Source organism: Stylophora pistillata, chromosome 4 (genome assembly GCF_964205215.1).
Source record: "Stylophora pistillata chromosome 4, jaStyPist1.2, whole genome shotgun sequence".
NCBI lineage: Eukaryota > Metazoa > Cnidaria > Anthozoa > Scleractinia > Pocilloporidae > Stylophora > Stylophora pistillata.
In genome coordinates, this window is record NC_142522.1 from 27,855,952 (window position 1) to 27,873,618 (window position 17,667).

General features: G+C 39.1%; 2 protein-coding genes across 2 annotated transcripts; both read left to right on the forward strand.

Annotated features, from left to right (window-relative positions):
• Nucleotides 1–492: 492 nt before the first annotated feature.
• On the forward strand, nt 493–951 carry LOC148733165 (uncharacterized). The gene has a single exon (XM_088757959.1). The coding sequence runs from the start codon at nt 493–495 to the stop codon at nt 949–951; it is 459 nt and encodes a 152-aa protein (XP_088614085.1).
• A 3,548-nt stretch (nt 952–4,499) lies between these two features.
• LOC111329248 (sarcosine dehydrogenase, mitochondrial) lies at nt 4,500–17,439 on the forward strand. The gene is made up of 13 exons (XM_022933883.2): nt 4,500–4,754; nt 5,813–6,163; nt 7,112–7,291; nt 7,641–7,970; nt 8,583–8,890; nt 10,108–10,249; nt 11,149–11,232; nt 12,205–12,318; nt 12,974–13,112; nt 13,445–13,558; nt 14,494–14,641; nt 14,928–15,353; nt 16,127–17,439. Exons 1-13 carry the CDS (start codon nt 4,617–4,619, stop codon nt 16,407–16,409), a joined length of 2,757 nt encoding a protein of 918 aa, XP_022789618.2. The 5' UTR covers nt 4,500–4,616; the 3' UTR covers nt 16,410–17,439.
• The last annotated feature ends 228 nt before the right edge of the window (nt 17,440–17,667 follow it).

The window sequence follows — 17,667 nt, forward strand, 5'->3', positions numbered from 1 at the left end:
CTACACCTAATGTGGGATTGTAATTTACACGTCGAGCAGTCGAGGGCTCGGTGAGTTCTTGCTACCGATTTGCCACATACTGAACAGGGATTTCTAATAACACCTTGGTTCAGTTCAACATCTCCTGCTCTGATAATTTCCACGTTAAATGTAGCATTTGAATTGAAGTAATATGCTACCTTTCCTTTTGAACACCTCCACTTTAAGTGGGTTTTGATCGCATGCCTTCTCGTTTCGTCTGTTACTGGTATTCTTTGCTGCACTTTGCTGCTGCATTTCGTAAGGAATTCCTTGCTGAAATTGTCCTCTAAAACTGTGGAGCCTGACAGCGGAGTCTTAAAATTGTCGTTAGCTCTTTTGGATGCTACAGTCTGATAGCTCAATACAAGCGCAACTATCAGAGCGAAGAGTCTGACATCCGCCATATTGCTTTTTTTCTGAAGAGAATCGTTACATTATTTGACGCCATTTACAATTCGAGCCAAGGTCATGATGCAAGAGATGTGGGTGGCAGGACTTGAATGGGACGAGTTATGCCCAAGGGAGTTGATCCACAAGTCTCAAGAATGGTTCGGTGAGTTAGAAGAGTTACCAACGATCAAGATTCCCAGATGTTTACGGTTTGGCCAAGAAGAAGTTTTGCTGTCAGAAACCTTACATACCTTCGTAGACGCGTCACAAGATGCATATGGTGCTGTTGTCTATTCGAGGGTTATCTACAAGAGTGGATTAGTATCCAGTCGACTAGTTGCAGCCAAGTCAAGAGTAGCACCACTAGCGGCAACAAGTATACCTCGTTTGGAGCTGATAGCAGTAATCCTAGGCCTAAAGTTGACCGAGTCAATTTCCAGAGTTTACATCGGGGCATTGGGTCAAGCAGTCTTCTGGTCCGATAGCATGAATGTCCTGTGGTGGATAAAGGTAGAAGTCGGAGATATAAACCTTTCGTAGCAAATCGAGTGGGAGAAATTCAAAGCCTAACAGATCCCAAGCAGTGGCGTTTCGTGCCAACCAAAGAGAATCCTGCTGACTTTACCGCGAGGGGTATGAGAGTATCAGACATGGCTAAGGAGAGAAAGTGGTGGAGTGGCCCAGATTCCCTTCCAAAGGAAGAGTCAGACTGGCCTAAGAATCAAATTGACACCGAAAAGGTTTCGGAAGCAACGGAAATCAAGAAAGCAACTCCAGGAAGTTCACAGACAGCCCGAAATAACGAAGATTGGACAGTGACTTCACTTCATAAAGATGGTCAGCTATGGCGTCTCGATCCAAAACGTTTCTCAAGTTGGACAAAGTTAATAAGAATTCAAGCATGGGTTCATCGTTTCGTAGATAACTGTAGAAGTCCCAAAAGAGAGAGAGGAGACTTAAACGTGGAGGAGATCTTAGATGCTGCAATTCAAGTGATTAAAGGTGCACAGAGGAAGGCATTTCCCAATGAGTATTTGGCACTTCACCGACAACGAAAGTTACCAAAAAAGAGCAAGTTGCTCGGCTTACAACCATGGTTAGACGAGGAAGGCCAAATGAGGTGCGCCTTAGGTATGCAGAATTTCTACCACAGGATGCCCGTTTCCCGGGATAATCTTGCCTCGAAAGAGCTATGTGACGAAGCTCATTGTCAAACATTATCACGAAAAAGACAATCACGCGGGTGGAACGAATCAATTGCTGGCGGCTTAATCAACACGCTTCTGGATCATTTCTGGTCGTGAAGAAATTCGGGAGTGGGAAAAGAAGAACTCCTTAGGCCTGTTACCAAGTTATGCCAGCTCGAACTGTTATGAACGGACTTGAAGATAATCGAGATGAGGATGAATACTTTCAGAAACTTCTAGACAGTTTAGTAGTGACTCCGAAGGCGGTATTATCATCGGTATTATCGTTTTATTGATATGCCATGTCATATCAACGTGGGGGAGAATAAGCAGGAGACAATTGCGCTAATTAGTGTGTGAACAGGAGACAATCGCGTTAATCAGTAGGATCATGGCGTTCATTAGAATTCTTTGCACTACGTGATCCTTTTGCGCTATTCGTGATCGACCATTTTCGTATATATTAGTTATAGTTTAGTATTCTGTTCGTATTAAGTTTTCTTCATTCCTCGGAGAGTGTGGTTTGCTTAAGGTTTGGTCTTTTAATCGAGTGAAATAGAATAACATGTTTTTCTGGTGAACAATGGCATCGTCACACAGTTGAAGGAAACGCAAAATCAACCACGAAATCAGATCCTGAAACTCCTGGCTGCAGTGGAAGAGCAAGCAGTCAACTTGTATAAGCAGCAGACAGACTTGCAGAAGGACAAACACAAAGTCAAGGATTTCTGCGATATAACTGATCGTGAGAAAAAGGGAAACTTTAAAAAATACAGTAAATTTATCCGACGAAGGGCTACTGCCGTCGAATCGTCAGCTCTGAAACTCTTTACAGTGGCCAATTAACCTCGTCAATTTAGTTGATAAAACCCAACCTACCCGCCGTTAAACTCCCTCCCCCCCCCCCCCACTGACGGAGCACTACAGTTTCGTTAGAAACTTACCGCCCTTGTTCATTTCAAAGTTATTCCATATATGCTTTATTTGACTGAGCGATAAACTAATATGTTCTAAACTGTGTTCACCACTTTCATCAGTAAGGAAAATAACAGAAAAAAATTTTCTAGATGGAATAACAACACAGTTGCTACGGTTACTACCTCTTGTATAAGGCATGTTCCAATTCCAATTCGATCTGGAACAGTGGACAAGAATAGCCACCCAGTGGATGTCCATTGTTAAATCATTTATTTATTTATTTATTTATGTTGTCTTACCGAAAACAAACGACTGTATTGAGAATTACTTTTACTAAATGACAAAGAATTGTCCTCGTGGGCTGTCTCAGCTTCGTGATGGTGGTGTGAGGTGTAACGAATTCGCTCGTTTTATTAATTTAGGTTGTTATGTTCCTGAACTTTCACTCAACAAAGCGAGCACTGTGATCGGTTAATTCTTGATCACGTGCCCCTGATCAAATTCAAACGTATCCCGACCAGGATACAATTGCGCAGTCGTTGCCCGCGCGCCGAATACAACAGCTTGTTTTAGCCATATGATTATTGAAGGGAAAGTCTAAATACATAACAAAGCACTTAATGTATAGTCCCTTGGGAAACTAGTTAGTTTTGTTTTCCCTCGAGTCCTGATGTTTGTCGGGAAACATCAGGACTCGAGGGAAAACAAAACTCCATTAAGTGTATATTATTTTCATGTTCTTAAAAGGTCCCAGTCGTGCCTCTCCATTGAAACAATTTGCTCCTTGTGTGCTTTCATTTAATTCTATTTTTTTGAGAGGGAGGGAATTCCATTTTTAGTCGAAGATCACATACATGGTCTTCAGAGCCACGCGAAGACAGAAAAAAGGTGTTATTGAAGAATTATTTTCATGTGAATGGCCTTGGTCAATACATCGCTTAAGCTTCTCTGACATGGTCAGCAAACAGTGTTCAATTCGTCTGGGAGGGGTCAATTTTTTTCAGACGGGATCATAGGAGGTTTTTGGGATCACCGATCAAAATTATCCAAAATTTCGGGATCATGGATCACAAAATATGGATAAAAATTGGTAGCAATGTGTAATCCACATACCACGTTAACGTTATGACTTTGATTGCTGGGTTAGTGGTGTCACAATATATCCCACGAAAGCCTCTGAGGTAGTAGCTAGTAGGCAGGCCTGGGCTTTCGGGGAACGGGGGATTTTTCGCACCCGCACGCCTATGACTACAAACGGACGCTAAGGCTTAGTTTATACGTCGCGCTACAGTCGAATTTAATTCAGACGAATTTAATTCAAGGTCCCACAGTAATTAAATTCGACGATAGCGCGACGTCTAAAACGAATTGAATTCGTCTGGTAAATTAAATTCGTCCTTGACGTTTTATCCGTCTTGGTAAGACGGATAAAATGTAGATAACGCGTCTTCAGTTTTAACGTCGCATTAGCGTCGCGTCGAATGAAATGCATACATTTTCTTAATTTATTTTGGCGAGCCCGCAGCGACCTGTGACGAGCTTTTCGAGTGACACCTGAACAGAGACACTGCATTTGGGAAGAGAACTAAATTTGACCGTATTGATTTCGACGCATAAAACCACGCCACGATTTATGTCGACAGAACGACGAATTTAATGGAATTAAATTCGTCTGAATTAAATTCGACTGTAGAGCGACGTATAAACTAGGCCTAACACAGCATATAGGGATGCAGGCACCGTCATGGTGCAGATTTTCCTCGAACACTTGAATCATTCAACTGATGCATTCCTCTCTCCATTTTGAACTGAGTCCCTCTATGACCTTAAATTTATGATAATTAAAAAAATAAATAAATAAAGAAGACCGGACTGACAAGTTTAATGACTGGGTTCGATCGAGCAGAGGCGGGAAAAATAACAGCTTTATGATTGGCCAAGATTATGAAGGAGTAGCCAGTCTTTCTTGTTATTGAACGCCTGACTTTTTCTGGGCACGCAGTTCTTTCGATGTGTGCTTCTAATGCGTGTTTCGTATACATGGTGTTTTTGAAATTTTTCGTGTACTTATGTTAACTGCAGTTTGATTTCAAGCGACAGATGTGGCGCCTAGCTAAAGTTTTAAAAGACACGAGACTGATCGTGAAAGATCGCTCCTCTTCCTATCTTTGGAAGGCTGTTCGCAACGAATCAGGCACCTCTTCAGATGTGAAAGAAGTTCCCTATAATACTTTGAAGGTAATGTCGAGCGATCACTACAACTCAATCCAAACTGTTTTTTTTTCTGGTGAACAAGTATCAGACATTAAACATATAGGCCATTTTCGCAAAAATACATTGAGCCCGAATTGATCAACTAACATATGTTATTTACCAATTCGAAAGTCTGTACTAGGAAAAACTGTGCCCTTACGTCTTGGATACCGCCCGAGACTGTAGGTCGAGGACGGTGACCATCACGACGATCTTCTTCTTTTTTAAAAAAAAAAAAAAAAAATCCAATGACGATTTTTAAAATCTTCGAAGACTTGCCGCTGTTCAGTTTTGAATGTTACAGAAAGTCATTGTGATTGATCGAATTGAAATGTATGTTTTGAAGTTGTAAGAGTACTGCTTGTTTTTTTGTTTTTCTCTTTTCTTTTTTTACCGCAAAAATTAAGTCAAAGGAAACGCTTTTTCCAGCTCGGCACAAGGGGTTTTGTTGTGACTTTCCCTCATCGAATTCGTTCGGTTTCTGTTGCGAAATTTGCGGTAGAAATGTCCAAATTCAAGGGATTTGGATAGAATAAGCGATAGTGCATTTAAATTTCGAAGATCTCAAAACATCGCTCAAGGTTTCTCAAAAGAACAGAATGTTTTATTGCCTTGATTCAGACATTAAATGAATGAGGGTCACCTTGAGTAAGTAAATGTAATTGTTAAGTGCACTACCTCCCATTTTAAGTTTCTGAGGTACTTTATGTGAAGAATTATTAGATTACAAATGGTTGTTAGGATTTATGAATACCGCCCGCTGACGAACTGGGCTATTAAAGGTCTTTTAAAGGTTGAAACACCCACAAATACCAATGATTTGTTGAAAAGACTCTTAAAACTTGCTACATCATACTCTCAAGTCCCAGCAAATTCCAAATATCTTTGTTTAGTTTTAAGTTTACTAATATATCTATGTTATGGTAGTTCATTGGGTGCTTTTACTTTGATTCATTGTGGGACAAACTAGACTTTAATGTTAGGGGTTATTATATAGCTGGCAGCACTCACAGGCAAGATCAAAAATCAAATTCTTTGAACAGACAGAAGACAAGCGAGCTCCAGACAGTGTCCCAGCAGAAGCTGATGTTGTTATCATTGGTGGAGGTTCTGTTGGATCCAGTACGCTTTACCACTTAACCAAACTTGGGGTAAAAAATGCTGTCTTGTTAGAGCGTGATCAGTTGACATCAGGAACAACCTGGCATAGTGCTGGGTTGGTTTGGAGGTTACGTCCCAGTGATGTGGAAGTGGAATTGCTGGCAGCCACAAGAGTGCTTGCAAGGGATGTCTTGGAACAAGAGACTGGACTTTGGGCTGGATGGAATGAAAATGGAGGATTGTTCATTGCAAACAATAAAGAACGATTGGATGAATACAAAAGGCTCATGACAGTTAGTACCTCTGAGCAATTAGTAATTGATTGTCAAATACCATCGAGATACATCAATTTTTTCTTGACATTGTTCCATGATTGCACTTAAGATGTGCACCCTTATCTCAGCCAATAAGTTGTGATGCAATTAAAACCCTTTAACTCCCAAGATCTGATTATAAATTCTCCTCTCTAGCTGCTACACATTTCCTTGTAAATTGGTTATGAGAATTTGGTGTTCAATCAAGGTAACAACTTCCACCTGATAAGTTTGAGTATTCTTATCACCTGTCTGCTGGACAATCTATGGATATTATAGGGAGATGTTACATGTTAATCACTTCTGGGAGTTAAAAGATGAAAATAAAGAAAAAATTTCTTTTGATGGGGTGCTCATTTCAGTTGAAGGCCGGTATCCATAGGGGCTCATACATTTAGGAATTACTCGCACATAGGAGAGTAATTTCATCACTGGTTCCTTATTTCCTTAGTTCTTTTGGGATAAGCTACCTCCAAAGTCAATCACATGCACAAAGTTGCCAGCGAAAGCCTTCAAATATCTACTCAAAGGAATAAAGTTCCCTGAGGTCTTGGAAATTGATAACCAAAAATGATTTGCCCTAGTAAATAGCATATAGAGGTTGTTATCAACACTAACAGTGTGAAAATAGCATATAGAGGTTGTTATCAACACCAACAGTGTGAAAATAGCAAATGAATGAATATATTTGCTTACCTCTTAGAGAGTTTGTGACATAAGGGTGGTGGGGTCAAGTTATTACTAAAACATGCTATTTGATCATTATGAAATGTAACAAGGTTGAAAAATTATCCCAAGTGCTTGGATGCTAACTAGTTGGCTATTTACAAACTTGAGACCTCGTGGTGGCATTCACAGCACTTACAATGCCTCCTTTGAAATTGAACAAGAAATGAAAAAGATTTTTTACATTTGTTTCCTAAACAGCTTGGAAAGGTTTATGGTGTTGAATCATTTGTTCTGAGTCCCAAAGAGTCCAAAGAACTTTATCCACTGCTGAATGTGGATGACTTGTATGGAACCCTCCACAGTCCTGGTGATGGAACCATTGATCCTGCCAGTTGGGCTACTTCACTTACAAGAGCAGCCATAAAGAATGGTGCTAAGGTATTGAATAATGTAGTAAAAAAAATTGACTATTTTAGGTAAGAATATCTGATTGTGTAGCCATGCACTCATTTTTGGGTAAGACACTTAAATCTTTTATAAACTAAAATACCATCCTAAATTACTAGGAAAGTTTCCAACTTTTGCGTCCAATAATGTTGCATGGTTTTATTACATGTTGACAGTTACTTTAGTCAAGGTGATTAACTATAGTCTCTTTTGACAGATTGTGATGCTATTCCTCCCCAAGGGATGAAGTCACCTAGAAACATGACAAATCATTTTTTATATATCTCCTCAGGGTGAATCATCACAATATGTTTTGATACTAAAACCTTTTAATTTGTAGGTGTTTGAAAACTGCGCTGTTACTGGAATTCAAACAGAAGTCAGTGACTTGGGAATTAAACGAGTTTCTGCAGTAGAGACTCCAAGCGGTACCATCAAAACAAACTGTGTTGTCAACTGTGCAGGGGTGTGGTCACCATATGTTGGTTCTTTGTGTGGTGTCAGTGTCCCTCTGGTTGCTATGTACCATGCATACGTTGTAACAGAGAGGATCGAGGGAATTCAGAACATGCCTAACGTCAGAGATCATGATGCCTCAGTTTATCTCAAGCTCCAGGGAGATGGCTTGTCTGTTGGTGGATATGAGCATAATCCAGTATTCTGGGATGAGGTAGGGAAGGGTTCTTTTTATTATTACTAGCACAATGGTTATCCCACAAGAGTTTGTATCAAAAGGTTTAAAGTTATTGCAAAAGTTACAGTGTAATTGAACTGGAAAGAGCAGAATTTTGTCCTGTCAGTTATTTCTTATACTTGACCCACTAGTAGGACTTGGATTTGGCCATCTTCACTCCTGCTGGCATAAGGCATCAACCATGGATCTCCACAAGGCTCTGTTTGGCTGCTTTTTTTGTGTCTTCCCAAATGATGTTATTTTAGTTTAGCTTATCTTGGACAGGGTTCCTCCAAGACTGCATGGCCTCCAAAGCAGTCTTGAAGGCACATTGTGCAATACTTAGTGGGACTTGCTGACAGTAAAATTTATAGCTGGGGAGTATAAGGCATCAACCATTGACCTCCACAAGACCCTATTTTGCTGCTCTTTTTGCCTCTCCTCAGATGATGTCATTTTAGTCTAGTAGATCTTGGACAGGGCTCCTTCAAGACTGCTTTGGATGCATGGCCTCCAAAGCAGTCTTGAAAGCACATCGTGCAATACTTAGTGGGACTCACTGTCTGTAAAATTTATAGATCTCTCTAAGCTTTGTAATGTTTCTTTCAGGTCAGCAATAAATTTGCATTTTCTCTATTTGATCTTGACTGGGACATATTCAGTGCTCATATTGAGGGTGCATGCAACAGAGTCCCAGTCATAGCGGAAACGGGTGTCAAATCTACTGTCTGTGGACCTGAATCATTTACTGCTGATCATAAACCACTGATGGGGGAAGCTCCAGAGCTTCGTGGCTTTTACCATGGCTGCGGATTCAATTCTGCAGGTATCATGCTTGCTGGAGGGTGTGGCCAAGAGCTGGCACGTTGGGTGGTTCATGGTCACCCTGAACTTGATATGTATGGATATGATATCAGGTAACTGCACACAATAGCTTAACAATTCTAGAACAAATATTTAATTGAGATACAATGAATATATGAAGATCATATATTTTGAACTGCGGTATTAGATACGTATGACACACGATCCTCGCAGTAGATAGCACTATTTAAGCAATAGCGAAAATCAGACCTGAAAAAAATCAGGCCTGTATGGGACTCGAACCACTGACCTCTGCGATACTAGTGCAGCACTCTACCAATTGAGCTAACAAGCCAACTGGGAACAGGCCGTTAAGTTGATTCATAATAAACCCGTGAAAGTGATAAATGAGATACAATGAATATATGAAGATCATATATTTTGAACTGCGGTATTAGATACGTATGATGCACGATCCTTGCAGTAGATAGCGCTATTTAAGCAATAGCGAAAATCAGACCTGAAAAAATCAGGCCTGTACGGGACTCGAACCACTGACCTGATCATACGTATCTAATACCGCAGTTCAAAATATATGATCTTCATATATTCATTGTATCTCATTTATCACTTTCATGGGTTTATTATGAATCAACTTAACGGCCTGCTCCCAGTTGGCTTGTTAGCTCAATTGGTAGAGCGCTGCACTAGTATCGCAGAGGTCAGTGGTTCAAGTCCCGTACAGGCCAGATTTTTTTCAGGTCTGATTTTCGCTATTGCTTAAATAGCGCTGTCTACTGCGAGGATCTTGCATCATGCGTAAATATTTAATTAGGGCTTGGTCTCTCAAAATTTAGATTACATTATCCCCCTAATAAATAATTTTCATTTACTTAGCAGTAATTTTTATCCATTTGATTTGAGTCCATTGTCTGTAGAGTGCGTTCTGAGCGAGTTTTAATATGTTAGAAACTGCTCTAGAAATAAACCATGAATAACTTATGGAATAGTTGAATTTTTTCTGATTCATCCATTGATTGTTGTATAATCTACCATTAACAAAGCTGTGGTCTAGCAGCGCCCGGTGACCCCTGGCGCCTTACTTTTGCTCTTGGTGACTCAGGAATTTTAGTTTTTTCATACAAGGTATATGCTGGGCGCCCTGGATTTCACGGTTTCAAAGCACTGGGCTCCTTTCAATTTTCCTTAGAGCACAGCCTTGCATTTAACCTTAAAAAAAACTGAAAACAAGAGGACTCTAATGCTGATTTTTAAGTCCTGATTATGAGTTAGTAAGAATTTTTACACATGCTCGTATTTATCTCTTAAGGCGCTTCCATTCATCTATAACACCTAATCAGAAATGGCTTAGAGAAAGAAGTCACGAGTCCTATGCAAAGAACTATTCCATGCTTTTCCCACACGATGAGCCCCTCGCTTCCAGAAACATGCGATGTGATCCTTTTCATCAGGTAATGTGTAACTTTTTTGTGATTCAAACAAATCATGCAAGCCATTAAATGGAAAACCAGCTGAGGAGAATTGAAGCCATGAATTTTCTTGGAGAGTTTTAACCTTTAGCAAACAATTTGATTTAACATTTTAGATTTTACACTGTGCCTCATTTTATTATTAACCTATTGAAATCCAGTGCACACGTATGCACCCATGTGGACCCACACCCTTTTTGAGCCCTGGAGCACGACTTTGAGCACATACTTGAACAGGTTGAAAATATCTTACAAATGATACCAGAATGAGTGCAATTGAGTGAAGGGGATTGGAGAAATAGCCAAGAAAACCATGTAACTTTGACCTGAAAATCTGCACGAAAATCTTGTTCCTTTACTCACCTACCTTTCTGAGCATGTGGTTTGAAAATAATGAGTAGTTTCCTAAAAAATCTCTACACCAAAATGAAGCCTACTAAATTTTCAGCAATTGAGGAGAAACTTCAGGCAAGGAGAGGGGAAAAAAAGGGCAGGAGAAAGAGAGAAAAGTAAAAGTCGTAAGTGGGGCATTACTTTTCAACCCAAAATCTCAAAATTTTGCTTTCTGTGCGTGCCCAAGATTTTCAGGCCGCCATTTTGCATTTGGATCAAAAGGTCGTCGAGTGTATGAGCTTTCAATGGGTTTTTGGTAAGTTTTAGCTATTAAAACCACAACAGTGACCCGAAATCTGCTCGACTAGCTTCAAAACACAGTTTTTCACAAAAGCTGCGGCCATTAATGGGTTAAGGTATACCACAAAAGATTTTAGCCTTTATAACCAATGGTACAAGAATGGTGAAATGATATGAATGACAGTTGGAATATTTGTACCTGTAAATTGAGTGAGTAATCCTATCTGAGGTTCAACTTTTGATTCCAGGTTCTGTTAGACAGAGGGTGTGTCTATCAGGAGCGCCATGGCTGGGAAAGACCAGGCTGGTTTGTTCCTAATGAAGTAGCTGAGGTAATCGCGATTTTTTTTCTCAAGTTAATAGTCAAGAGATCTAGAAGCGACCCCCATAATGCCTGGTAGCCAAAGTAATTGAGACAACAGGAAGCAAATTAAAAATTTCATTTCATTTCATTTCTACAGTATATCTCGCATTTTTTATTCAGGGACAAAAGTATTCATATTGTGTCTGGAGAGATAAATGGTAGTGTGCCAGATCTGTGAGATGCTGAGAACCTTTAAAGTTAGAGCACTTGAGACAGAAAGAATTATACACAAAAAACAAGAAGTTCATGACTTATTAAAAAATTTGGAAGAGTTTATCAACAGTTTTTACAATCCCTTATTGTCTAATGTGTGATATTGTGGAACTAATGGCTAGCATTTTGCACTCTTTGTCAAAATGTGAGGGATCAACCACTGACAAGGGTCATTGCACTCAGTCCTCAAGCAAGACTCTTCAAATATCTAAATGCCTCACTTTCTCCACACCCCCCTCCCCATTGGAGTAAAAATGGGTATTAAAAAAATCCTATGGAAACATGGATAAAATGCCACAGGCTCACCAGCAATGCATTGTCATCCCATCCAGGTTCAGGAGGGGAGGTGACAATACTCAGAATGCTTTTCATTCAACTGATTTATTCTTGTTTTTCTCATTACCATGTTTCCACCAATAGCGTAACTCCATTTTCTGCACATAATCCACAATTCTTCCATTCTCACTTTTGAAGGGCCAGTGCTCAAAATATCAGCTTAGAAACTCTTTACTTTGGCCAATTTGCATTTTATTTATAAACTCAGTTGATAAAACCAAATTATTTTGTAATACTCAGAGTTGTTTCATCCTGCAGAGACTAGCAATGAGCTCAGCCAGTATTAGCCATTAAGCTTATATACATGTAAGAGACAGCCCTGCGCATCATCAGTTAGAGTAACTAAGCTGTGTAAAGGTGAAATTAAACTCCTTTCCTTGTTCATCTTCAGGTTAGGGAGTATGACTACTATGGAGCTTATGATGTTAAAGAACACAAAGACTATAAATACAATGAGTTACTGGGTCATGACTACACTTTTGACTTCCCACCACATCACGACATTGTAAGAAACCATTCCAAGTAAAGTATTATTAATATTAGATAATATGATTACCAATATATGATAAGATGATTTTAGTTTGTATGGTTACCTTATCGGGGTGGGGGGCAAGGACCTCAGCTTTAGGAGAGCAGGTTTAAGTTATTATTTTTGCATAGGAGAGGTGATTGTTGGGTGAACCTAACCCACTCATGCAGGATGATGACTGGACAACCCCCCCCAAACTTCATAGCAGCCATATTGTTAGGATAATTGACAATTATTGGATGAGATTGAGTGATAATAGATAATTGATAGTGATAATTATCAAGGCCAAAGTTTTGTGTCGTCTGCAAAAGTCGAAGTCTGAGGTGGATAACGTAAACTGGAGCCTTGATAATTATCGCTATCATGCAAAAACTGAATCCAATAATTGTTTCATTGTGCATATTCCTAAGTGCGCAAAACTATTGTCTGTAGGTATGATGTAAGAGAATGTATAATGATAATAGTTAATTGCCTGTGGGAAGATTTGCCCCTCCCACCTCAAGGGCTAGAAATATGATCTGTCAACCATAGGTTAAAAAATTGTAGCACTATTGTGTGACATATACCATGGCTTGGTGTTTTGTTTCCACAATGTTTAATGAATTTTACTGGATTTCGTTTAAATTGCCAGATTGGAAAGGAATGCCTTGCTTGTAGAGAGAGGGTAGCTGTTTTCAACATGTCCTACTTTGCTAAGTTTTATATGACTGGACCCGATGCACAGAAGGCTACAGACTGGATTTTCACAAATAATATGGCAAAACCCCCAGGTACCCGACAAATTCCCCTACATGCAAGTCTGTTCTCTTTTGAATGTACATGTAGTCTTCATGAAAGTGTGTTGTTCTAACTAAGTTAAGGAGCTATGTTGAGAAATAAGGATCAAAATTTACAAATTTTTCATTAAAGTAAGAGCCAATGGTTTGTAATGTAAGCACTAGAAAAGCTATCTAAGTTTTTGCTGTACAAATAATGACTGTCATTCTTGGCCAGTAAATTCTGTGGAGGCTTTGAAATTCTTTTATTTTACAGCTTTAAGCCAGAAGGTTGGCCAAATTAATATCTATTATTATAATAACTACTAAATATGAACAATTTACAGGACGTACAACTTATACATGTATGACAAACAAAGATGGTGGCACAGAAGCTGACATCACAGTGAGTGTCTTGGAGAATGGTGATGGATCAAGTATCATAAAACCAAAATTTGAGGGTAAGCACTGTAGGATTTAGTTAACATAAATTTTACCTTGAACATTATTTATTGACTCTCTTAATACGGTTTGATTATACTAGATGCAAGAGACAGAAAAGATTGATAGAGGCTTAAAAGAAAAATGTCTAACATGGCTGAAATTTTCCCACTTGTATTTACCTGGTCTCTCTACACTTTGGACTCTTGTTTTCATCTCTTCAATTGCAAAACACTATCAGATTTAGAAATTCACAAACATTGTTTTTTTTTTCCTTTCTTTCTACTGCTTCCTGCTTTTTTTCTCCCCATGTTCATTGCTTCTCCAGCTCTTTGCCTTTTTGCCTTGAGGATTCCAATCCCACCCTGTTAAAAGTTTCTGATTTCATATAGCTGGAAGCTGAATTGCAGAGAATTCAGTGGCATTTTATTCATATTTGACAAGCTTCCTACTCACTGCTAGAATGATGCATCCTGTCCATATAGATAGAGAAATTTTGAGCTTGATCTTTTAATAAAGAAGAGAACAAGTAACTTTTGTTTGTTGTGTGTTACTAAATCTGTACTTATAAAATGTAAGTTTCACCGTCCCAAAGTGATGTAAAACGATAACTTTGTTAGTGAACTGCTATCAGAGAATAATGCAACGCACTAATATATAGATTTAGCCAAGCCTAAAAGTGGAGCTCCCAAGTTTGTAATATTAATGATAACATAAAAGATGTGCATTTGCCAAGACTCGCCTGAGTCACCCCTCCCTTTGTTTTGATAGTCTCCCCCCACCCTACCCGTGCAATCTGAGGGCACGTATGTACGTACACTTGGTCAGTCACATGACAACCAAACGAAAAGAGGTTGACCATATTCCATGGGTATGGGGCTCTGCCCCATGGCGTAGGAGCCCGGTAGAATTGTGTTTGTAGTTATCACATGTGTAATCAATCTTTATTTGTCAGGTGATGGATTCTACATTGGTGTTGGTGGTGGCATTGGTCAGCATGGTTGGTGTCATTTACAAAATATTCTTCAAGACAAACAGTACAATGTTAAGTTTGAAGATCATTCAGAGAAAATGGGCATGTTGAGTGTTCAAGGGCCCAGAAGGTACATATTGACACACCAAAAAAGAAAACCTTATTGTCTAAGATTGCAGTGTGCATTGTTTTGATGTTACGTCTATTTGGGTCTCAGCTCTCTCCATACCCACCCTCTTTCCCAAAAAAAAAATACCTCTAAACTGAAAGTGGTTGGGATTGATTCTTGACACTCTGCCCCTTTCTTCATTTCTCTAAGGGTTCATAACAACAACAAAAAAAAGATTAATGGCTGCTTACATAGGGATTCATAGCCTTTTTCTTAATATTTTACTTGCTGTACTCTTTATTTTCAGTCGCGAGCTGCTTCAGTGCCTGACCTCTGCAGATCTCAGCAATGATGCATTTCCTTTCTCTACGCACAAAATCATCAATGTTTCTGGCCATGATGTTCGTGCCCTGAGAATCACTTTTGTTGGTGAACTTGGTTGGGAGTTGCACATCCCAAATGACTCCTGTATACCTGTTTACAAAGCACTTATGGAAGCTGGTAAAGAGTTTGGTCTTGTCAATGGTGGCTACAGGGCCCTTGACTCACTCAGTGCTGAGAAAGGATATAAACACTGGCACCAGGATCTACGGCATGATGACACCCCACTTGAGGCTGGCATGGGATTTACCTGTAAACTGAAGTCAGGTACCCCGTTCCTTGGGAGAGAAGCTCTTGAAAAACAAAAAGCTGAGGGTCTCAAAAAGAAACTAGTTTGCTTTACTATTGACGAGTAAGTAAATGAACACTAAACTTTATGACTGGTTTTGATTGTGAGAAACGGGAAAAACATTGAATTCTTAGGTTTTATCCCAAGGACTGTTGCATGCCTCTTACTAACCTAGTGCAAGGTCGGCACTGTAAGTCTCTTTTCCACTTGCATTTAGGTTTAGTTTTTTTTTTTTTTGGCTTAGTTAGGTTAGTAAGATATTTATTTAACTAGAAGGGGAAGATTTAAATTCTAACATACTTTTGAACTCATTCTAACTGAGAGATACAATAACACTTAATTCATAGCAACTCCATTTTTGTAAATAAATTGGCATAACTTTCAAATGAAAAAGGCTATTAACTATACAAAGGACTACTACATGTACTCCAAGTGACAAGGCTAAAATAGGGGCAAGGCAGTGAAAAGAGAGTTTAAGTTTCTTACAGAGTGAGTAGTGAAGGGCATTTTATTTTAAATGATTCACTTTCCATAAATGAACAGGGACAAAGAAATTGATGATTTTGTGTCAGTGTGGAATATGTAAAGTCAGAGTTCTCCTAAAGGATCTAAACCTTAGACCTTCAGATTCTGTGGTTGAATGCTGTTCCAACTGAGTCACAGAGAACTCCTGAGTAAGCTTGGCCAAACATTAAGGCCATAAATGCACCATCTCGCATTCTGCTAAGATCAGCAATGTTAAAGATATTACAGGTATGTTTTAGAAAAGACTAAGAAAGAAGGGAAACAGTCACTAAGGTAGTTTGACCATATGATGCTTTGATTTTTTTTTTTAGTCACAAAGCTCTTTTGGGTCTTGAAGCAATTTGGCGAGATGACCAAGTGGTTGGTTTCATCCGAAGAGGAGAGTTTGGATATGCTATTGGCAAAAGCCTGGCTTATGGATATGTGAGAGATCCCAGTGGAAAACCTGTCACAACAGAGTTCTTGAAGACAGGAAAATATACCATTGAATCTATGGGAGAGCTGTTTCCTGCCAAAATACACCTGAAAGCACCATTTGATCCAAAAAATCTTAGAGTACAAGGAATTTATGATGATGAAGCCCTCCCAAGTTAGAGCACTGCTTCCAATTGATTCTGACATCATAAAAAACTTGTGCACAACTTTTGATACTATATTCTAGTTGGTTATCATTTTTTCTTTTTTTCTTTTGTTGTGGGGCATAACAAGAGTGAGTGAAATTGACAATTTCTTGCATACATATGTAGCAAATTTAACTTGTAATATCCAATCAAAATCAAAACTGATTTATAACATAACCAAAGTAAAGCGTGCGCTCTGATTGGTCAATTTAGCGTTCCCCATTTTCCCATGGGTGTACGCTGCTGATGTGAGCAAATGCAAAGACTATTTTTCCGCGCGCGCTTGTTTTTTCTGGTCGCGTAAGATTTGTTAAATAAACGGGAACTCTTTAGCTACAATGTATCAATGTTATGTTATAAAACAAATGGTAAACACCACAGCGTACACTATTGAGTTATGGATGCACTTGGGAGGTTTGCTAAGCACTCAAGAAGCTAGAGTCGCTCTCGGCTATCGCCTCGAGCGACTCTTACGCTTCTTTCGTGCTTAGCAACCTCCCGCGTGCATCCATAACTCAATAGTGTATGCTGTGGTGTTTACCATTTGTTAAGTAGAGTTTTTGTGAATTCCACTTGGTTTCTGACCAAATCCAATGTTATTCTTGTGACTACATACATACACTTTCAACTAATCAAGCGGTGCTAAACCTTTCCATGTTGAGAATTAATGCCTGTTATAACTACATCCAGTAAAGTGGCAGATCAAAGAAGGGCCTCCCTTAAGTTTAGACTGCCGAACTACCTTAAATACTTTTAAAGGTCAACTTTATTAAAGCAGTTCTTTTGTTATGTTTTTCAAGGTCAAAATTCCACTTTGTTAGACTGACTTAGTGTATTACAATGGAGCAATTAGTTATATTTCCTAAAATTGTAAATAGAATATGTGAACATGTTTGCCAGTGTGGAAGGCATCTCTGTCTCTGTACGAGACAAAAAATAATAAGCTGATGAGCTAGTATGGCATAGTTTAGGGTGAAATAAAAGTCAAACAGATAGAAAAAAAAGACTTTTTTTTTTCATTTTACTTCTTTGGTAAAGTATGTTTGGCTTGTACAGCATCATTTAAGAAAAGTGTTCATAAGTAAATGAACTTGACCCAGTTGTTCAAAGGATGGATTACGCTATCCAGTGCATAAACAACCTGGTGGATAAGCAGTAATGTAGCATACTCCACAATCCGCCTGGTAAAGATTTATGTAGTGGATGGCATTATCTACCCTGAACTCTCATAA